General features: G+C 41.6%; 2 protein-coding genes across 2 annotated transcripts in view; one reads left to right on the forward strand and one right to left on the reverse strand.

The window, feature by feature from the left end:
- Positions 1-814: 814 nt before the first annotated feature.
- LOC134667327 (NADH dehydrogenase [ubiquinone] 1 beta subcomplex subunit 10) lies at positions 815-2,801 on the forward strand. Its single transcript, XM_063524672.1, has 4 exons — positions 815-997; positions 1,071-1,206; positions 2,040-2,179; positions 2,611-2,801. The coding sequence occupies exons 1-4, from the start codon at positions 895-897 to the stop codon at positions 2,715-2,717; spliced, it is 486 nt and encodes a 161-aa protein (XP_063380742.1). The 5' UTR covers positions 815-894; the 3' UTR covers positions 2,718-2,801.
- Positions 2,802-2,978: 177 nt separating this feature from the next.
- The window catches only part of LOC134667328 (meiosis regulator and mRNA stability factor 1), a 36,549-nt gene continuing 15,916 nt past the window's right edge, over positions 2,979-23,611 (reverse strand). Inside the window, exons 9-21 of the mRNA XM_063524674.1 lie at positions 22,706-22,948; positions 21,828-22,365; positions 21,062-21,216; positions 13,967-14,102; positions 13,206-13,311; positions 12,853-13,008; positions 11,692-11,886; positions 10,262-10,616; positions 9,179-9,331; positions 8,713-8,880; positions 7,079-7,236; positions 6,642-6,741; positions 2,979-5,899 (exon numbers count right to left, since the gene is read on the reverse strand). Of these exons, the coding sequence (XP_063380744.1) occupies positions 5,859-5,899; positions 6,642-6,741; positions 7,079-7,236; positions 8,713-8,880; positions 9,179-9,331; positions 10,262-10,616; positions 11,692-11,886; positions 12,853-13,008; positions 13,206-13,311; positions 13,967-14,102; positions 21,062-21,216; positions 21,828-22,365; positions 22,706-22,948 (2,504 nt within the window). The 3' untranslated portion in view covers positions 2,979-5,858. The remainder of the gene's footprint in view (positions 5,900-6,641; positions 6,742-7,078; positions 7,237-8,712; positions 8,881-9,178; positions 9,332-10,261; positions 10,617-11,691; positions 11,887-12,852; positions 13,009-13,205; positions 13,312-13,966; positions 14,103-21,061; positions 21,217-21,827; positions 22,366-22,705; positions 22,949-23,611) is intronic.

Here is a 23,611-nt window from a genome sequence, read left to right on the forward strand (position 1 = left end):
TAACGTTAATTTTTTTGTCATGTTGAAAAAAAAAGTTATTGACTTATTTACGACATGCATGGTCACCCTAAAATTACAATACTAAACTACCGATACTCTGTATCAAATTTAATGTCATCACTGTCATCACGGTCTGGTTACTTTTGAAAACTCGTATCTCACTCAAGTTTGACAGTTATTTTCTTCGTAATCATAACGCTGTCATTATGGTTAAAGAGTTTTATGTTCCGTGATTAGGTCTTGTAGGGTGACCATGATTGTAGAGAGTTAAACTAGCCCTCACTAAAAAGTAAAAAAATAGGAAAAACTGTGATTGTTTCGCCTAAATACGACGGTGATCGATCAGTTATCAGTTACTGAGTGTGCAGGATTAGTCCTGCTCACGTCTCATGAATCACCCTGTATAACAACATATTTCCTTACAAAAATAGTCAAAAATAGCCATAAACTAAACATGTAGGTAAATTTGTACCATCTTATGTCATTTGTTGCGATCCCGGAGTCCCGGAGCATATTTATTAAACTTATAATAAAAAAGAAGCCGACTCCATATTTTCTCAACAATTTCCGGGATTTTGCCAAGTTTAGGTAAATATCGATCCGAATATCCGATCCCTGATGATCACAAAAATGTCGAATCGGTTTAAAATCATAATAATGTACTAAATTCTGGAAGATGTATAAATAAAGAATTAATTAAACGTATAATTTCTTTTATTTTTTATTTAGTGGGTTTTCCAAAATAATACAGTTTTAGGGGTTTTTAAGTTGAGCTCTAGGGGTAAAAAAAATTTGGAGTTGGCAACCCTGGAAACGGAACGTTAATGTCAAAATAATCGAACGTCTTTCATTTTTCATCAATTACTTATTTCATTTTACATAAATACAACTAAAATGACCGCTGGAGACACGAAAGTGCCAGGAGAAGATAATGCTTTCAAGGCGTTTATGAGCGCTCTTTATAGAACGGTTGATGCACCAGTAACATGGTTCCGAGGTATATAATATATTTGGAGCACTAAAAATTAGTTATGTAAGTGTTTGGGGTTAACAATTGTGTTTTGCTTCAGAGTCGATCGTGGAGCCCAACCAGCAGAAGTACCCGTGGTACCACCAGAAGTATCGCCGAGTACCGACTATCGATGAGTGCTACACTGACGACGTAGTGTGTGACTTCGAGGCGAACGCACAATTCAAACGTGATAGGTTAGTTTTACTAAATTATTTGCTCAGTTCTTATCAATATGATATTTAGGTGTCTAAATTCAATTATTTATTTATCACTGACTGTAACTATCAACACTTTTCAGCTCTCTTCAATGTTGATAGCCAGCTGTGAATAACAATGACAATGAAATTATACAAATATTAAACTTTGATTATAATCCTCATTATGCATATCCCCTCTGCTGTAGCAATATAACGTCAGGTGACAAGCAAAAGTCACTAAGTACTATCAAAAAATTAAAGTAATAATGCACTTTATTACACTTGTAACATGTTTTATTATCCAATAATTTCAATGGTGTTATTTAGTGACTTTTGCTTGTGACCATATTTTTATATTAATGTCATGTTTCAAAATTATAATGAAATTACATATTTTAGTAATATATTAAATTAATTTATAATGCCAAAAAAATATTTTTAAGTTAAGAAAATAAGCGATTTATTACTGACAGAATTTGATTGTAGTAAACAACAGGTGATCTTATTGCTCATGAGTTATCTCTTCTGGAGAACCTTGCATCAGGAAGAAGAGATGACATTGATAGTCTAATTTTATTGGGCAGCTTTAAGCCACTTTTATTTAGTTATTCAAATTTAGTTTGTTGATGATATCAAAAGAATCATTAACCTTTTAACTGCAGTAACTGGTATATAAGACATAAAATATCCAGCTCATATTGCTGCAGTCTGATAAATAAGAGAAAACTTTGTACTGGTGGTGGAGACACAAGCATGCTTGATGAATAATTTTAAGTGGTTAAAAGGTTAAGAAAGATAATTTATTAATATTCATGTTCTTTACATTTCAGAGCTGTAGACTCTGAAATCCTGTCCATCCTCCGTCAGCGTTATGAAGACTGTATGCTGTATGAGGCTCCGGACCACCTGACCGTTTGCAAATCTCTGTGGGACAAGTACAAGGATGCTGAGGAGGCCTGGTTTATTAAATGTAAGTGCAATTTAGACTATTTAGAGCCACCTAACACTAGCGTCACATGAGCGTGTCAAAAGACGGTGTGGGGGGGCCCTTACTGTGCTAATAAATACACATCCCGCAAAAAAAAATAATATTATTGCATCCAAGTAGAGACAAGAGCCCTTTATTACATACAAATTAGGCCCCAGAGCGAAACAAAATATATTTCGGCCTGCAACAATTTCTTATCAATTAGTTTTGTTCAATGTAAAATTGCCTTTGACTCCATATTTTTTGCGTGACGTTTTTATCCCTCTGAATACATGACAGGTCTTGTAGGAATATAATTTCACAATTCCCCCTAACCATATCTTACACTGCAACGATTTTTTATTTGTTTCCTTTTATTAGTTAGAAATATGGTTAAAATAATATTGCGTTTTCTTAAATATTTTTTTTCGTAGATGGCGACCTTGGAGGATATGCTGATGCCAGGAAATGTTACATGAAACAAAAACATCGTATGATTTGGGAGAAGCGCAATGGTCCCCTGTCGAACCAAACTAAGTAAATGAAGTTTTGAATTAGTTTCCTGTACATGTTATAATGTAATATAGACATTGGTCTGCTATAATAAATCAAAGTTTAGTATTTACCCAGAATTATTTCTGTATTAATTAAATAGCACATAGCGACATTCATGCCTGTTTCCAAAATATGTGCCAAGATTCGAACCCAGGACCATCACCCACATTGGTTTCTTAAGTATGATGGCTAGGCTAGGTGACATTACTGAAAATCCCAAAAAAAATCAAGTAAATAAAAAACAAGATTCTAGTTATTATAAAAATATCATTTATTTTCCAACACTACATTCATTTTTCCATGCAATACTAACAACATACTACATCCAAACACTGATATTTCACTATTGGTGACAAATCAATGAACGGAAAACACGAATTAGTGTTCACTACAGTACACAGAGAAAATAAAGATCACAGAATTATGAAGACATAGATAATTATATCTTATTAAATACCCTCTTACTGTACTTTCAAATACTTAAATCTATAAACCTTAGTGTTATAATTGTAAAACTTTGATATTGGTCACATAAGAGTAAAAACAACATTATCTTAAAACACTACAGTCTTAAGTAAATTCAAAATAAAATAACATCTATGAAACAATATTTCAAGATTTATTAAATACAAGGACAAGGGGCCACCGCAAACTTCGACAATCGAAATTTGTGTATCTCCATTCTGTCGCTCCAATAATGCAAAAGAGATGGAGACAGTCGATCGACTTTTGATGTTCGCGTTGGCCCCTTAGTATCACTTCACTCGAAATGCGAACTGGCAGTGGTGTAAATGAAAATCGTAACCCATATATATTATATAATTGCATATTATATTGCGATCCGCAGTCGACGTAAGGCCCGCCTTACTGACGCGGATCTAGAGCGGGTTATAATTGGTGCGTCGTAAACGCTCGATTCCTCTGACGTCGCTTATTAGTGACTTTATAATTTAAAAAAAGACTGCATGATGTAGTTGTGCATTATATTACATAGGGTCATTGCGTCAGTTCACCGTCCAGTGGGTCCAAGTGGATGGAAACAGGCACTGGACGGTGAAACGAATGACACAATGACCCTATGATCAGTCGTTGGACGCCTTTAGTAATTAATCGCCCTACTGTCAAAGGAACCGAGTGTTACGTTATAAACGCTGCAAGAATAAGTCTGACCCGCTCGCCGACATTCCACATCGATACCCAGGGCCGGACCGGCGTTATAATCATGTACGACTCCTAAATAAATTTATGCTACGCTTTGTACCAATTTTTGCGCGTGTTTAAACATATGTACACTATATACATAAATAAATCGAGTTCACCTAGCAATATGCAGCTCATGATTCTTAACGCATATATTTATGTACCAAAATGATAGGATTAATTTCGATACCAGTTGCGTCCTAGGTATAAATACTAATGAAATATCACAGTAGTAAGTGTTGCACGTAGGTTACACTATTTACAAAACTAACATATCCATACACACGGCTATTATACAGAGAAGAGATTAAGTACTTGTTGCGCTTCGAACGCGTGCTGCAAACCATCTAGAAAACGCACCATAAAGCCCTCATAAATGCATTGCGCCACGACAGACCTTTTTAGCATATACCGGAATGCCGCGGTCATCGCACACTACCTTATCGGTCCAACACATCTTGACAATGTAAGATACACCACTTACATAGAAAATATATTTGTACCCTAATTATCAATGTGGAACTGCGAGCAGCGGGTGACATGGACAAACAAAATTGCGCGACAGACAAGAACCTAAGTATTCTACCAGGTCGGAACAGATGCATACAACCGTCTATGAGTCAACTCTAGCAACGACAGTTTCAATGATATCCAGCTGCTTCTAAACACACTATTAATAGTCATAGTTTAATCATCCCAGAGCGAGCACGATTTTTCTTTTGTCAGAGAATATTTATTTATACGTGTTATCACTTAAATATACAAAAAATGGTAAAAAATTTGCACATTTATAATTGACTCTTTAAGATTGTAGCTAAAATCGACCACAATTCGATCATGGATATCATTCTAAATGTAAACCTGGCATATCGCGGTGTAAAATGTATATCTCAAGAATTTAGTAAAATTGTTGTCTAAAAATTACAGGACTTTGAAACAGTGATATTTTCTACAACCGACGAAGTAAAACAATTAAGACTGTACAGTAACAATTATCAATACATTTCAACAAAACAGGTAAGGCCTAATTATAGCGATTTGATGGAGATCATGTATAAAGGATAAAATTCTTACGACAAAACACACATACAGTAATTATATTGTACTTTATAGGACATTCGGAAAATGTTATTTACACTTTTAAATATTATAAATAAATTACATTCAATCGTATACCTACTAATATTTGAGCTTGACTTACACTTCTTAGACGATAATTATTGATATTTCGAAATGGAAAAATGAACATAGTTACTTCTAATTTGTGTTAACTAATTAAATTAGAGGTATAGACAAATCGATGTGATCAAGATAAGATAATAAGAAGATCGTTAAAGAGTAAAATGCATGAAATATCAACAATAATTAGGTTTGTTCTAGTCTTCCAAACCTAAAATAAAAAATGTCAAATGTTAAAAAGATTAATACTTCACATTCATTAATCGGTGCATCATTATTAATGAACAGACCAAACCTAATTCAATATATCGCTGATTAGGGACGATCAATACATAAATAGTAAATACTCGAAACATTCCTATAATATAAACGAGGAATACTTTTTGTCAATAAAGTAAAATTGGCGAGAAATAAATATAGACTATACACAATTCTAAAATAATTTTAACATAACATTCGAGATACACACTGATTTAATATTGATCAGGGTACAAATTGTATGCATTGTAACATTTTCCGAATGCTTTGAAATATCTTAATCTTAATAAACACACAAAAATATACGATCTAGAACATTATTGTTATAGACATCACATTTTTAGGACACTTGAATTAGTCTAGATGATAAAATTCGTTGCAACCCTGGATACAATCCTGATATAGCTGGGGTGACGTCGGAACGCATGCCATTTTTACGAGATAAAAATTGGAAGGAATGTATCACCTTGCGGGGGCGTGCGTGGACAGCCTACTGTATGGCGTCGAACTGCGCCGCCAGGCGGATGCGGCCTGCGAAGGAGAACGTGGGGTTATAACCAGACAACACAATCCAACATTCATTCATTCCAGTCACGGCAAAACAAGGATCGTTCAAAAACAAAAATGTAACACCTCTATATATTCGCCTGTTTGATGCAAATAATAGTACATTATTGTCGAGGCACGGAAGTAGCTACTTGCAGGCTGAGGATTCGTTTTAAACGGACGACCTTGGAAGTCCGTTTAATTGAATCCGAAGCCAGCAAGTAGCCTTCCAGCCGAGTCATATATAGTGCTTTTCTCAAAAATGGTGCAAGAAATATAAATATCATAGAAATATTTTACAAAAGCAACGTTCTTACGTATTTATTTTCACAGAAAAAAGCCCTTGCCGCCTTATTATTTTTTTAATAAAAAAATAGAAGTGTATTTTTCTGCCGAAAATACGCCAACCTATTTGAGACAGCTAAATAGTCGCGGTACTAATCATCTATTTGGCTGTTTAATGGGCCTGTGCCTTCATTTGATATGGCCATTTCAACTTTAAAAAGTTTGGAACACGACAAATAATGGAATTTGTATGCAACATTGCAGTCCCAAAATCGAGACTGCTTTGTTTTTAACTTTTTAATTTTTGACTGACCATAAACTATGCGCTTCGCGACCTATTTTTTAGACGGCAAAGTCGACTTTGCCGTCCATTTTTGAGAAAACATTAATTAATTCACTACGAGTCTTCTGGAAGAGGTCCTATGTTTAAGTTGGTACTTACGTTTGCTCTCCTGCACGAGCAGCGCCGTGGGCGCGGGCAGCGCGCTGGCGGGCGGCGAGCACCACAGGCTCGTCTTCGGCGACTCGAACACGCGGGAACCCTGCAACAGATCATTATATTGGTGCCTAGAATGCATGGTAATCATAGGGCGGTTTTATGGTAAGGGTTAAATAAAATAAAATGAGTATTTTCAAACAAAAAGGTCCATAGTATTGTTAGTAGGTACTTAAAATAACAAATAAAAACTAAAATTAAAGCTTAAAAAAATAAAAGCTAAAATATAGCTGAAATTAAGACAAAAGTGGAGGACCCGTGCCAAATCGCCTTTTCATACAAACATAGTCCTCCTTAAGTTTGTTTTTTTTTTTCGAATAAGGTATATGCCGTACTTGAACACTATTTTTAGTAATTTTAATATTGGCAGTTATAAAGGTTACCTTTTGTCCCGGCGGCGTGTCGTGTACCGAGTAGTCCTCGTGCCTCGCGGGGCCCAGACAGCGCGGCGCCGCCACGCCCGCGCTCAGCGCCCAGCGCGCGCCCGCCTCCACGAACACTTCGCGGTAGTGCCGCAGGAAATCCACCACCGACTCGAAGCCTGCCACAGACCAAATCAATATTGTACTTTATCTTTTCTTGCTGAGGAATGTTTTTATTTTTATCTACGCACATATCATTACTGCTCTAAAATGCATTCAGAAACCGTAGGAAATGACCAGCATTATCACAACCAATTTTACTATGAGAACTTTCTTATCTGTGGTAGTAGGTAAAATTTGTACTTTAAAGTTATAACTTTACAGATTTTTGTAAGGTTATGAGTTTTAAATTTGGAACAGCTGTCAAAACTCAAGTGGGTGTCTATTCTAGTATCCATAGATATTAAAACAATTATCGATACGAAACGTCAATTCGGTATATTTTTTTAATATAAACCGTACGACATTTGATCTCGAGTGGCATGACAATAGGGACTTTATTCTTTTGTCTATGAATTAAAAAAAACTACGGATGCGTGACATTTGTGAAAAAAGTTTTCATTTACCGCCATTTGACTTACAGTTTCATCTTTTAATTAGTTTTAGGTTATAAAATTGATTTGATAGTTGTTTTTAAACAAACTTTAAGCAAAAGTATCGTGTAAAATGAGTGATAAAAAGATATTTAGGAGCCGCCACCTCTCAAATCTGCGAGTTAAGTCAGACAGCAACGATGGATGTCGGTTGAAATATGAGGTTGGTGAATATATAATAGAAGGTAATAATATGTGTGTAGATAAAGTAGTGTATGTAACTGTACATAATTAGGCATTAAAACACTCGTGTGATCCTTTTAAGAAACTCACTTCGTTCGTTTCTTAAACCCACACTCGTATTTTAATGCCTTTCATTATGTAGCAGTCACATAAACTACTATTAAATGACAGAACTTAACGCGAGAAGTTAATACAAACATCGCCGTCGCACGTGCGGGTTCCTCTGGCCAGGCAGAGGCACACCTTCGTAGATCGAGCTGTTTTGTGCTAATACCATTTTTTGTCATTCCGTGTGGGCGCGCCTCTAAAACACTGCTGTGTATTTATGGCGTTATTCATAAACGCGTTACTTGCTTGAATTAGTTTGTCTTTATTTGTCATTTTGACTTATGTATTTGTAAAACATAATTTATAATTTATAAGTAAAGCTTTTTATTTTATTTTATTTATTTCCACATATACAAATATCATTAATTTTATGAATAAGGGGATAAGTATGTATGTATGTATAAACACAAATATGGCACAGGATAGGCAGTGCAAAGGCGAACTTATCCCTTTAATCTCTTCCAGTTAACCTTTTAATTTATAATATTTTTAATTTATAATTAATGAAAATTTTAGTCATGCATTATCTTAGACTTCATGAGGAGGATATGGACCGAAGCCCACCACGCTGGTCCAGTGCAGGTTGGTGGGTCGCCACTACAAAAGACAGGGTTGAGTGGAGGAAGCGAGGGGAGGCCTTTGCCCATCAGTGGGAGACTTAACAAGGCTAAAAAAAATATCTTAGAAATGTGTTAATTCAAAAGTAGTCACCCAAATCCGCGCACGGGAACAGCGGTTCGAAGCGACTGGTGTATTCGACGAACACGTCCATGGCGGGCATGGGCTCGGGCCGGTCGGCTAGGATCTGCGCCACGCGCCACACAAGGCGCCATGCCGGCGTGAGCTGCACGCGTCGCGCGTCCGCCAATACTACTCCGGCTAGGACAATAGTAAATAGCATTTAAAAATCCAAATATAGCAAACGATTTTAAAATATCTACAGGAAGCGTGTATAAACAGTATGAGTCAGTACACTACTCTATATTGATGCTACGTATGAATGTCAAGTTTCATATTTAAGCCAGCCAGGCATTTTGTAACTATTTCTAACCGGCCGTTAAAGCTGCACAGTTAACTGAAAATGCCCTTAAATAGCATTGACGCTTGCAACATCACTAAGCCATGATTCTGATGAGCAAGTCAGTAAAAGATTGTAGATAATGATATATTAAAGTACCTAACACCAGTCGCCGCACATCGGGGTCGCAGCCGCGCAGCTTCCTGAAGGCGCTGGAGAAGTACTCCTCCGTGCTGCCGCGCGCCACGCTGCGGTCCGCCGACAGCACCGCGCACGCCGCCAGGCACGACGTCACCCACAGCGGGGCATCACCTGAACAGAGAAAGGTAAATTTAATAAAATATGACTCGCATATTCATTGGACCCAAAACAAATTTGTGCCCTTTTCATTTCTCAGATGCTGAAACAAATGTCAAACACATTAAAAAAGTCCCCCGGACCATGGCATCTGGAGGTCCTTGCTTTAGAATAGAATAGAATACATTTATTTACGTCTCAAGATGGTTGGTTACATATTTAAGAGAAAAGGAACGCACGAAAAAATGACCCCCACTTAGCGTAATCTCACGGCAAGCAGCAGCGCTGTTTTCGGTAGTGACCTAACTTATAACTAAGGGTGATATTCCACCTGTCCAATTCCTTGGTCCAATGTGTATTTGAATTTTTCACCACACCAGCTCGGAAAGTCTTACTTTGCACTTCAAAAACTGATAGCAAAGTTGCATTTTATTCACATGTGAGGCAAAGTAATCAAATGCAGATTCTGAGTTGTTTTCTCATGTTTGCTGGTAGAATTGACTTTTAAATGATGATTTTGGATGATAAATATTTAATAACATTAATTTGGATTTGATTTAGTTTGATCTTGTCTGATATTTTACATTTAATATTTGCTTCGGATTGGTGTGGTGAAACCCTCACAACGCTCAAGATTCCATTTTTCGAACCACTCGCTACGCTCGTGGTTCAATTTTGGAATCTCTCGCTTGCTCGGGTATCAATATAAGCACGAGCGGTTAAACAACTTTGCCCCCTTGTAAAACAAATAACTATTGCCTAATGAGAGAGTGAGATGTACATTGCGATGCACATTGGACAAAGAAATTGGATAGATGGGTCAACTTAATACTAACATTAATGAGAACACAAAAAAAACACAAACATTTCATTACTTTATCCCGGTGGCTAGGATAAGTGAAATTTGTGATTGTTATGCGTTAAATATGCACTATAGGTACACACCTGGAGCACGAACTAGGCCATTCTCAACACAGCCACCGGTCGCGTAAACCAGCTCTTCCAACGTCGAGGCGTTAAGGACGTCCGGTTGCGGGGCGGCGCCGAACTGCGCCGCGTAGGCCTGAGGGAGGCTCTCTAGAGTCACAGGGCCGAGGGCTCTGAATCGCGTAGCTAGTACAGCTCGGGCGGTTCGTATAGCTAGTCGCACGCCCCTCTCGCCGCTTGGTTCGGTGTATACGGAGACAGCGTCGGGGATAACTTCGAAGAGGTCGACGAGCTTGACGCAGCCGTAGTGGGCCACGCGGAGCTGGCTGCCGAAATGAGCGTGGTAAGCGGGCACGAAGCGGGAGAATTCCATCTGAGAGAAATATTCAATTATAAATATGCGCCTTTGCCTATAGGCCTTTGCCAGTGGAACGCTCAAATAGGCTAGGAAAATATACAACAATAAGGAATATTGGCTTTTAAGATCTAGATAGGATTAGGATATCATTCTAAAGTTATATACACAAAGTTAAAAATACACCACAAAAACAGCATTATAAATTGGAATAAATGTCATATACTAAGAAAAGGTGACCAAGGCCTCCAGTGCCCCAGGCTGGAATCAAACCAGAATTAAAGAATTATTATCAGAATATTTTCTGAAAACAGCATTGTTGGCTGTTTCTCACCGCATCTATAATCCTATAATCGATTATACATTAGGTTCGCGTCTTATCATGGACGAGACGTCTCGCTAGAAGCTAGAGTCTTGATTAAGGGGCAGTTAAAGCAATCACTATTAGCTAACTGATCACCGTTCGTCAGCAGTGAAGTATAAATCTTCCTATACAATAATATTTTGCGTACGCTCTAAGTACCTCTGCTCTACCTCTCTCCTCTGCTCTGCTGTACCTGTGTCGAAACGTCGGTAAATCAAGGTAATTGAATATAATTCGCGTTAGACCCGTCTATAATGTGAGTTAATATGTATTCAAAACGCGAAAGTTTAAAATATTATACCTCTGCTGTCTTGCGAAACGCTAACTCAGCAGACGAGGACGGATTTTACCCGTGCAAGATAACGGAGGCACTACCGGTGACAGAGTGGAGCAACTTTGGCTAAGGCCCAGTTGCAATAACCATATTTAACAGACTGATTAACGTCAAACGGCAGTGAAGTATGAAATCTCTTACAAATAAATTTAGCGAACGCTTTAACGGCGACACACAGTTTAGTGCAACCTTGGCTTGTAGTTCGTTTTTTTAGCATTAGAAATAAGGTAAACAATATGAATCTAATACGATCATTTATATTCTTCTGTTTTCATAAGTAATCGTTACTGATTTTTAAAAAGCGTTTTTCAATTAAAAGACATGTCAAGATCGCTTACCCTCTTTCAAGTCCTTTCTAATGCTAAAAAAACGAACTATAAGTATCGGACACTGACCCTCAGGTTGGGCGTGTAGCAGAGCAGCTCGACGGCCTGCAGCGCGAACTGCGCGGAGCGGCCGCGCTCCTCGGGCGTGGGCGCGCGGCGCGGCAGCGACACGGCGCCGTCCGCCGCCGCCGCCACCGTGCCCGGCGCCACCCGGCCCATCAGCTCCGCCAGCGTGCACACGCCGTAGTCCGCCGGCGAGAATGGCTGCAATCACATATACATTCAATTTTGTATTCTGTAAATTGGCTATAAATCTCGCTGGCTGGACGCGTCTACAAGTTTGGTTAAACATTTCGAGGTTCGGAAAGCTTAAAATAACACTTGCACAGTCTGGGCTATCAAAATCACTGCCAACTTAGCTTGGTCTAACCCTATTTTAAGATTTACTGCAAACCTTTGTTTCAAAGGAGAAACAAAGGTATGGAATAATGCGTCAAAGCGTTGCTCCTGGCCGAAAGGACAGCAACATCGTTTGAATACACTCGTATGACCCTAGTAACAACCAACCTTGCCGAAGGTCTCCTGGTACAGGGCGGGGATATCGTTGGGGTGCACGGCGCGGCCGGGCACGGCCTTCAGCAGCTTGAGCAGGTCGGCGGTCCAGCGCTTACCCTGCGCCGCCTTGGAGATGGTGATGATGCGGTATGACCCTGACCCCAGTACCTGGGAATGACACAAGTTGACCAACCTTGCCGAAGGTCTCCTGGTACAGGGCGGGGATGTCGTTGGGGTGCACGGCACGGCCTTCAGCAGCTTGAGCAGGTCGGCGGTCCAGCGCCGACCCTGCGCCGCCGCGGAGATGGTGATGATGCGATATGACCCTGACCCTAGTACCTGGGAATGACACGAGTTGACCAACCTTGCCGAAGGTCTCCTGGTACAGCTTGAGCAGGTCGGCGGTCCAGCGCCGGCCCTGCGCCGCCGCGGAGATGGTGATGATGCGGTATGACCCTGACCCTAGTACCTGGGAATGACACAAGTTGACCAACCTTGCCGAAGGTCTCCTGGTACAGGGCGGGGATGTCGTTGGGGTGCACGGCGCGGCCGGGCACGGCCTTCAGCAGCTTGAGCAGGTCGGCGGTCCAGCGCCTGCCCTGCGCCGCCGCGGAGATGGTGATGATGCGATAGGACCCCGACCCTAGTACTTGGGAATGACACAAGTTGACCAACCTTGCCGAAGGTCTCCTGGTACAGGGCGGGGATGTCGTTGGGGTGCACGGCGCGGCCGGGCACGGACTTCAGCAGCTTGAGCAGGTCGGCGGTCCAGCGCCGGCCCTGCGCCGCCGCGGAGATGGTGATGATGCGGTATGACCCTGACCCCAGTACCTGGGAGCAGACAAGCTAGTTAGAAAATCTAGGGGAAAATTAACGATACAAATGGCACAAAGCGATAAGTGGCAGCCCTGAAGTAAAACTGAATATTCTAGACCAAATGCGGGTATGTAGTTCGGAAAACTCGCACTTCTTTGAAGATGTTTGTACCAGTTTTCTTGAGTAATTAAAACGATAGATTATGCACTTACCACGATAGTGCTGCTGAGCGCCGAAAGTAGTTCAGGTAGCTTCGTGAACCCGTAATCAGCTACGCGGCACTGGCGGCCGAAATGATGATGGAAAGCTGGTATCAGCCTAAAACAACAATTATGTTTTAAAGAATTGCTGTATCAACAATTCAACTAAGATTATGTTATAAAAATTAACACGACGTGTATCTATTATTATCCCGTCACTGGTTTAGTATAGGAGCATTAACGCCAAGCTACTCCAGATTCGTATGCTGAGCTGTATGAGGGAGTTTAGAGCAATTATTTCATGAAACCGATGCTGCCTAAAATACTGGGGTGCGGGGACGAGGTGAGCAAGTCCCGTGCCGTGATTGGTCCGTTCAAAGTCACGGGCGTCACATAAAGACACTAAACTTTGACTCGAAAATGGAGTGAAACTACCGTATATTTGTGGCAGAGGGGGTAGCGCTACTATGCTCAGTCTGGGGGATGTCTTTGTCTGGGGTCCTTTTGTTTCCCATAAAGTTTTAAGTCATAATGTATTGTATGTCTTATTATAGTTAGTCATAAAACTGAAACCGTTAACTTTTCAGGATTTTCGTAAGGTTATTCTATAGATAGGTTAGGTTAGGTTTGTTTTATGGCAATCCTGAAAAGTTACGCGTTTCTGAGAAAAACCAATTATGACTAACGAAAATTCGGACAAACAATACATTATGACTTAAAACTATTTGGGAAACAATAGAGACCCGTCTTGTCTGTGTAAGCACGGTACTGACTTGCTGAAGGGTATGCAGCAGCGCGGCGCGGCGCGCAGCAGGTCCACCAGCTCGCGCTCGAACAGCGCCAGCATCGGCTCCAGCGCCGGCGCCGTGCGCGGCCGCTCGCGCTCGCCGCTCGACCGGGAACTAGAGCCTGGACAGGACAGTTACTTGTGATACAATTATCAAAAGTAAGAGCTGCGTCACATTGCCGTAGCGCGGCACCGCGTTCAATCCGCTCTCGATACGCCGCTCGAATGCGGAACCGACGCGGAGCGGTCGCGGGGTGGAAGCGGCGAGCTCCCGGTCACTCGCCCGTCACATTGGCGCGGATCGGAGGCGGAGCAGTTGTGCTGCCAGCGCCGGACTACCCATAGCCGTAGGTAACTTACAACGCGATTGCAACGCAGTACCGCGCTGAATGAGAAATCAGTCATAACCACCTTGCTATCGCATCGCTCCACGAACGCTTCCGCGTCAATGTGACGGAGCCTTAAGAGTGCTATTACATTTCGGGGTTGAGCGAGTTTAGGTATTTTACGCGCTGCGGCAGGCCGTGCGAGCTCAGTATTCCGATCCCTTCTACCACACTCGCACTACCATGATGGATTAAACATTCTTGATCCTTCGCGAAGCATATTGAAATCAACCATAACAACACTAACTGTACTTAACTTATAAAGTCCTAAAACTGTTATTTGGTAAGTACGAAAATACTAAATGCAGTGCAAATGTACATAGGGGCTGTTCATAAATTACGTCATCTATTTTTGACCCCCCCCCATCCCTCAAATCATCCAAAAATCATGCTTCGGATGACTCTGTTTCCTCCTACGTCATGCTACCATCATCCGATGTCCAGACCCCCTCCCCCCCTCCTCCCATTTGAAACGACGTAATTTATGAATAGCCCCATACTCGTACTTATGAACGTGTATTACTCGAAAGAAATTATAGGTACTCGCTTATTTACAAGAAACAAGTTACAAGAAACTGAAGATACACAGGGTCTGACGATGGAGCTGGAAGGTGGCCACGGGTACCAGTCTATCATGTAACTAAACCACTTCGTGTTTGGGCTCGTTTGATTCGTCTCAACAAGATCTTTGACACAAGACAGTACTCAGGGTCTGATGATGGAGCTGGAAGGTGGTCACCATTACCAATCAACCATACAACTAAACCACATCGTGTTTAGGCTCGTTTTATTCATCTCAACAAGATCTTTGACACTATATAGGTGATACTCAGAGTCTGATGATGGAGCTGGAAGTTGGTTACCGGTACCAATCAACCATGCAACTAAACCACTTCATGTTTAGGCTCGTTTGACTAGTCTCAACAAGATCTTTGACACTAGGTGATACTCAGAGTCTGATGAAGGAGCCGGAAGGTGGTCACCGGTACCAATCAACCATGCAACTAAACCACTTCATGTTTAGGCTCGTTTGATTAGTCTCAACAAGATCTTTGACACTAGGTGATACTCAGAGTCTGATGATGGAGCTGGAAGGTGGTCACCGGTACCAATCAACCATGCAACTAAACCACTTCGTGTTTAGGCTCGTTTGATTCGTCTCAACAAGATCTTTGACACTAGGTGATAAACCAAACACGAAGCCAAAACAAGAAGTGGTTCAGTTATGTGATAGACTGGTACCCGTCGCGACCTTCGAGCTCCATCATCAGACCCTGAGTAGTATCTTGTGTCAAAGATCTTGTTGCGACGAATCAAACGAGCCCAAACACGAAGTGGTTCAGTTACATGGTAGACTGGTACCCGTGGCCACAGTCCAGCTCCATCATCAGACCCTGAGTACTAACTTGTGTCCAAGGTCTTGTTGAGAGGAATCAAACGAGCCCAAACATGAAGTGGTTCAGTTACATGATAGCAGTGTTGGCAAAAAATCAATTCGAATTGACGATTGAGAACTGACCGATCAATTCGAATTGACGATTGACGAAACTAATTCTAAATCTACTGATTGAAGATTGACGATTACTAATCGTTAATTCGAATTGATCGGTCAATCCTCAATCGTCAATTCGGATTGACGATTACTTTGTATGTACCTACCTAATGTCCTTTTTATTTAGGCCATTTTTGTGAAACTGACCAAATGCGTTCAAAAGCGGTGTCTGAGTTTACCAAAGGTTCCGAAACATGTTTCCGATGGCTATATGAAGGATGTCCTTTTTGGAACATTTTCGGGACTTTCCTTGAAATTAACCGATAGCGTTCAAAATCGATATCTGAGGTGCTCAAAGGTTTCGAAACTTGTTTCCGAGGGAAATATTGAGAGATGTCCTTTTTTGGGACATTTCTAGAAATTACCCGATTGCGTTTAAAATCGATATCTGAGGTAAACAGAGGTTTCTAAACATTTTTTCAACTGCAATATTGAAAGGTGTCCTGTTTTGGGACATTTTAGTGACATTCTTTGTATCTGACCCTGACCCTGTGTATCTTCAGTGTCAAAGATCTTGTTGAGACGAATAAGACGATCCAAAACACGAAGTGGTTTAGTTTCATGGTTGATTGGTACCGGTGACCACCTTTCGGCTCCATCATCAGACCCTGAGTACTATCTTGTGTCAAAGATCTTGTTGAGACGAATCAAACGAGCCCAAACACGAAGTGGTTTAGTTGCATGGTAGATTGGTACCGGTGACCACCTTCCGGCTCCATCATCAGACCCTGAGTACTGTCTTGTGTCAAAGATCTTGTTGAGAGAAATCAAACGAGCCCAAACACGAAGTGATTTAGTTACAGGATAGACTGGTACCCGTGGCCACCTTCCAGCTCCATCATCAGACCCTGTGTATCTTCAGTGTCAAAGATCTTGTTGAGACGAATAAAACGAGCCTAAACACGAAGTGGTTTAGTTGCATGGTTGATTGGTACTGGTGACCACCTTCCGGCTCCATCATTAGACCCTGAGTACTATCTTGTGTCAAAGATCTTGTTGAGACGAATCAAACGAGCCCAAACACGAAGTGGTTTAGTTGCATGGTAGATTGGTACCGGTGACCACCTTCCGGCTCCATCATCAGACCCTGAGTACTATCTTGTGTCAAAGATCTTGTTGAGACGAATCAAACGAGCCCAAACACGAAATGGTTTAGTTGCATGGTTGATTAGTACCGGTGACCACATTCCGGCTCCATCATCAGACCCTGAGTACTATCTTGTGTCAAAGATCTTGTTGAGACGAATCAAACGAGCCCAAACACGAAGTGGTTTAGTTGCATGGTTGATTGGTACCGGTGACCACCTTTCGGCTCCATCATCAGACCCTGAGTACTATCTTGTGTCAAAGATCTTGTTGAGATGAATCAAACGAGCCCAAACACGAAGTGGTTTAGTTGCATGGTAGATTGGTACCGGTGACCACCTTCCGGCTCCATCATCAGACCCTGAGTACTATCTTGTGTCAAAGATCTTGTTGAGACGAATCAAACGAGCCCAAACACGAAATGGTTTAGTTGCATGGTTGATTAGTACCGGTGACCACATTCCGGCTCCATCATCAGACCCTGAGTACTATCTTGTGTCAAAGATCTTGTTGAGATGAATCAAACGAGCCCAAACACGAAATGGTTTAGTTGCATGGTTGCTTAGTACCGGTGACCACATTCCGGCTCCATCATCAGACCCTGAGTACTATCTTGTGTCAAAGATCTTGTTGAGATGAATCAAACGAGCCCAAACACGAAATGATTTAGTTGCATGGTTGCTTAGTACCGGTGACCACATTCCGGCTCCATCATCAGACCCTGAGTACTATCTTGTGTCAAAGATCTTGTTGAGATGAATCAAACGAGCCCAAACACGAAGTGGTTTAGTTGCATGGTTGATTGGTACCGGTGACCACCTTTCGGCTCCATCATCAGACCCTGAGTACTATTTTGTGTCAAAGATCTTGTTAAGACGAATAAAACGAGCCTAAACACGAAGTGGTTTAGTTGCATGGTTGATTGGTACCGGTGACCACCTTCCGGCTCCATCATCAGACCCTGAGTACTATCTTGTGTCAAAGATCTTGTTGAGACGAATAAAACGAGCCTAAACACGAAGTGGTTTAGTTGCATGGTTGATTGGTACCGGTGACCACCTTCCAGCTCCATCATCAGACCCTGAGTACTGTCTTGTGTCAAAGATCTTGTGAGAGAAATCAAACGAGCCCAAACACGAAGTGATTTAGTTACAGGATAGACTGGTACCCGTGGCCACCTTCCAGCTCCATCATCAGACCCTGTGTATCTTCAGTGTCAAAGATCTTGTTGAGACGAATAAAACGAGCCTAAACACGAAGTGGTTTAGTTGCATGGTTGATTGGTACTGGTGACCACCTTCCGGCTCCATCATTAGACCCTGAGTACTATCTTGTGTCAAAGATCTTGTTGAGACGAATCAAACGAGCCCAAACACGAAGTGGTTTAGTTGCATGGTAGATTGGTACCGGTGACCACCTTCCGGCTCCATCATCAGACCCTGAGTACTATCTTGTGTCAAAGATCTTGTTGAGACGAATCAAACGAGCCCAAACACGAAATGGTTTAGTTGCATGGTTGATTAGTACCGGTGACCACATTCCGGCTCCATCATCAGACCCTGAGTACTATCTTGTGTCAAAGATCTTGTTGAGACGAATCAAACGAGCCCAAACACGAAGTGGTTTAGTTGCATGGTTGATTGGTACCGGTGACCACCTTTCGGCTCCATCATCAGACCCTGAGTACTATCTTGTGTCAAAGATCTTGTTGAGACGAATCAAACGAGCCCAAACACGAAGTGGTTTAGTTGCATGGTAGATTGGTACCGGTGACCACCTTCCGGCTCCATCATCAGACCCTGAGTACTATCTTGTGTCAAAGATCTTGTTGAGACGAATCAAACGAGCCCAAACACGAAATGGTTTAGTTGCATGGTTGATTAGTACCGGTGACCACATTCCGGCTCCATCATCAGACCCTGAGTACTATCTTGTGTCAAAGATCTTGTTGAGATGAATCAAACGAGCCCAAACACGAAATGGTTTAGTTGCATGGTTGCTTAGTACCGGTGACCACATTCCGGCTCCATCATCAGACCCTGAGTACTATCTTGTGTCAAAGATCTTGTTGAGATGAATCAAACGAGCCCAAACACGAAGTGGTTTAGTTGCATGGTTGATTGGTACCGGTGACCACCTTTCGGCTCCATCATCAGACCCTGAGTACTATTTTGTGTCAAAGATCTTGTTAAGACGAATAAAACGAGCCTAAACACGAAGTGGTTTAGTTGCATGGTTGATTGGTACCGGTGACCACCTTCCGGCTCCATCATCAGACCCTGAGTACTATCTTGTGTCAAAGATCTTGTTGAGACGAATAAAACGAGCCTAAACACGAAGTGGTTTAGTTGCATGGTTGATTGGTACCGGTGACCACCTTCCAGCTCCATCATCAGACCCTGAGTACTATCTTGTGTCAAAGATCTTGTTGAGACGAATCAAACGAGCCCAAACACGAAATGGTTTAGTTGCATGGTTGATTAGTACCGGTGACCACCTTCCGGCTCCATCATCAGACCCTGAGTACTATCTTGTGTCAAAGATCTTGTTGAGACGAATCAAACGAGCCCAAGCACGAAGTGGTTTAGTTGCATGGTTGACTGGTACTGGTGACCACCTTCCGGCTCCATCATCAGACCCTGAGTACTATCTTAAGTCAAAGATCTTGTTGAGCCGAATCAAACGTGCCCAAACACGAAGTGGTTTAGTTGCATGGTTGATTGGTACCGGTGACCACCTTCCGGCTCCATCATCAGACCCTGAGTACTATCTTGTGTCAAAGATCTTGTTGAGATGAATAAAACGAGCCTAAACACAAAGTGGTTTAGTTGCATGGTTGATTGGTACCGGTGACCACCTTCCGGCTCCATCATCAGACCCTGAGTACTATCTTGAGTCAAATAAATACATATAGAATGTCAGGTCGTTTCAAATATTTTTAATCCTGTCCGGTAGTTTATTAAACTGGTATTAAAAATTATAATACTATAAAAACAGTGCTAGGATCAAAGTCTCTCGTTGCGGTTTACACGCACACAGTATAGCGTTTTACACGGCGCCCGCCGCACACAATGATAAAAAACCTCGTCGTCGACGTTGAAAATGTGCGGAGCCGACCGACACACGTCCTGCCTGTACAAGCTCTGCCGCGGCACTGAGCTGGCGAGCGCGCGTCATCGGTAATATAGAGTAGTTTTCAAAAAATTGTCAAAAAATTATAGTAGAATTTCATAAACACTAATGTATACCAACAGTATAAGCAAACGTTGCAGATTGCTTGAGTATGAAAATGACTTCGATATTAAGTAGATTTTCGTAGAAATTGACACTTGTTTCGGAGAGAAAATTGAGTTCGTTTTACTTTGATTTTCTCTTTCTCAAAGGTATGTAGGAAAAATATCGTTTGATATGCCTAAAGTACAGGGTATTAGTAATACAAAATAGCCAGGTTTAGCAGAGTAAACTTCTCAACATTTCCAAATAAGAGCTTGCCGTTCAGTGCTTCACGCGGTTTTTCGGAAACGACCATCAGAAAAAAATTCATTACTAATTTAATAAGTCCTTTTTCTAATATTTACAACGATATTTAAAAAGATAAGAAGACGCTTTTACTGGAACAAGTACTCATTGTTTCTAATAATGAGCACAAAGTCCTGAATTTCGTCGACTAGTATCATCAATTTTGCATTATTTCGACTTTTCTTGTAAGAGCGCTCTTAAGTCATTCCGAATGAATAAGGCCGCGATAATAAATATTATGTGGACTTTGCAAAAACCTTTTCAGAACATAAGTATACATATTAAATATCTTAAGAACGGGTCCGTCACGTATTTTAAGTCGAAAAACGCTCGACATGTTTCACTTCGTACCGAGGAGTGTCATCAGGATTCAGGAGCTTGCGTTTACGGTGACCTGATGACACTCTTCGGTACGGAGTGAAATATGTCGAGCGTTTTTCGACTTAAAATACGTGAGTGACCCGTTCTTAAGATATTTAATATGTCTGTGTCTCACTGAAGTTTTGTTATAAGTATACATGGTAAAAACAGGACTTACTGAGATCGTGTTGCGGCTCCCTGCGCACTAGATGGCGCGAGGGCGCGTCGCGCAGCTCGACGGCCGCGGCGCCGTGCAGCAGCAGCTCCAGCGGCACCCCGCGGGTCGCGTCGTACGAGAACGAAGAGAACGCCGCCTCGTAACATTCCACGAAACTGGAATACGAACAAGTTATAACCAACTAAACACACGCACACAGAAAGGAAACTTCCTACAACACCCGAAGTGTGACAACGGTTCAGGGTCGAATCATGCTGTACCTTTCTAATATATGGCACTATCCCTTTCAGCTAGAGTCGGATCAAAAAAAGTCTGCAGCGGATTTGAGAGTCCACACAGTGCAAGTGTCATTTATACGTCATAATTTCATAGAAGTTTGACGTTTAAAATAACACTTTCACTGCGTGGGCTATCAAATCCGCTGCAGACTATTCTTGGTCTGACTTAGGGTTGTCAAAATTCAAGCCATTATCTTATCTGTGGCCGTGCACGCAAAGGGACGTCAAGATGTGTCAACCCTAATAATTGTTCGGAGCAATGCTGAGCCGAACGGAGCCGAGTTTGCCCGAAGCGAGGAGTTTCTTAGCCCTGCTTTAGACCTTATACTCCGCATGAAGACAGAGCGGAAGACAAAGTACAAAAATTATAATTCTTACTTTCCTAATATGTACTTAGAATTTGTACGAAAAGAGAAGAGTCTTAGAGTGTATTGGATTCCATACATTTCACGACTTCTCTTTCCGCACAGACTATATGTAACACTAACCTTAATAAAGGCAATTTTCCTCCATGGCTGTCCAGCAGCGCTAGAGTATTCTTCGCCAGCACAGAGATCTCCATAAACACGGGCTGCAGAATCCTACTCCCGTCCTCATGTCCCGTACTCAATCCGCCATGGATATGACACTTCCACGGAGCCTCCTCCATATCTAACTCTGTAACTGGTGTCAGATCGGTTAATTGTACGAGTCGCCCGTAGCCTTCGTGGATAATGACGGTGTCTTTAAGCCGGGCTATGTCGGAGGTGGTGAGCGCGCAGCAGTGGCGGCTGGCGTAGGCGTCTCTCAGGCGCAGGAGGGGCAGGGCGTGGTTGGCGTGGTCGAGCAGGATGGCGCGTAGCCTTGCGCGCAGCACGTCCTGGTTGGGCGCGGGCGAGGGGCGGCCGAGCGCGAGCTCGAGGCGGCGGCCGCTCCACGCGTTGTCGAGGCGCCGCTTGTGCACGCGCGCGATGGCCAGCCGCGCGTCCCACTCCGACCGAACCACCACCGTGGCTATGGGCCCGTCGTTGTACACCCACACCATCACTAGCAAGGAAAAATAATCTAATTGTTTCATATCGATTAAATAAAATTTTAGTATATGCCCTGAAAAAAGAATGAAAATTGATTGAAGTTTTTTATCCTATAATTATTTTAAAATACACTTAAATCCAGTAGAAACCCTCATTGTTTCTCATACTTCATGTAACAAATCGTTGACTTTTAATGAAACGCAGCTAACTTGACTGCTACTACTCTATACATAATATAATGTCTGTATGTACAATATAAAATTAGACATTTATATTTTTTACATTTTATCTCACATTTTTTATATTTTATACAGAAAGGAACATAAATAATTCCAAGTGAAAAATAGACTTACCTTTGACAACGGGGACGTACTGGCTGAAGAGTTTAGTGAGCATGGCCTGTATGACGGCCGGGTCGAAAGGCGGCAGGTTGGTGACGGTGAGCTCGGCCGTGGAGTCCTCGGCCTCGCTGCTGGGCTCGCTGAAGGAGGCCGACGAGTTCCACGGCGACACGGCGCGGCTCTGGCTGTCGCGGGCGCGGCTGTCGTCGCCGCTGTTGCTCGACGAGCAACCAGAGCGGTCCAGGTTCGCGGACCCTGTTTGTATTAAATTATACCTAAGCATTAAACTAACTTTTTACTTGTTGACATTTTTCTTTTTTGTTCATGTTATTAATTCATGTTTATTTAATTTCGGAGACATTTACTTTAATTTATTTGACTTTTTATTTTTATTTGATGATGTATTATTAATTATTTTTAAATTGGTGGCTGTGATGTTGTTTTGTAATATATTTTGTATGCATGTGCCTAGATTTAAGATTTCAAACACAATGTAATATTGTTATTGAATAAATGATGATGATGATGATGATGATAACGTCTTCTGAGGATACAATATAGTCGCTGTCTTAAACATTCCTTACTATGGCTAAGTGTATATTAAAGAACGAGTGTTAGGATAGGTAGTTTTAAGTATGTCTAATGTGTATTTTTAGGTTTCTTTATTGTAATAATAGTATAAAATGTAAGGATTTTTGTTAGTTATGAACAAACTATGTGTAAATTTTGTGTTTTCTTGTATATTATGTACCTATTGTCTTGTTTGTTTGTGTTTGTCTTCCTATAAGACAATAAAGTATTCCTGGGATTCAATATTATATTTTTTAAACAATTCTTGTAAACTGTTGAGCAATAGTGTCTGAGTTATTATAGCCTTGCCGTTCTTTCACATTTTTAATGATTTATAGTTTATTGTTG

This window comes from Cydia fagiglandana, chromosome 9 (genome assembly GCF_963556715.1).
Source record: "Cydia fagiglandana chromosome 9, ilCydFagi1.1, whole genome shotgun sequence".
Classification (NCBI taxonomy): Eukaryota; Metazoa; Arthropoda; class Insecta; order Lepidoptera; family Tortricidae; genus Cydia; species Cydia fagiglandana.

Excerpts from the sequence above, each read along its gene's own strand:
- LOC134667327 (XM_063524672.1), top strand. The coding sequence starts at position 895 with ATGACCGCTGGAGACACGAAAGTGCCAGGAGAAGATAATGCTTTCAAG. Across the intron at positions 998-1,070 it reads ACCAGTAACATGGTTCCGAG|AGTCGATCGTGGAGCCCAAC; the intron begins GTATATAATATA and ends GTTTTGCTTCAG. Across the intron at positions 2,180-2,610 it reads GGAGGCCTGGTTTATTAAAT|ATGGCGACCTTGGAGGATAT; the intron begins GTAAGTGCAATT and ends TTTTTTTCGTAG.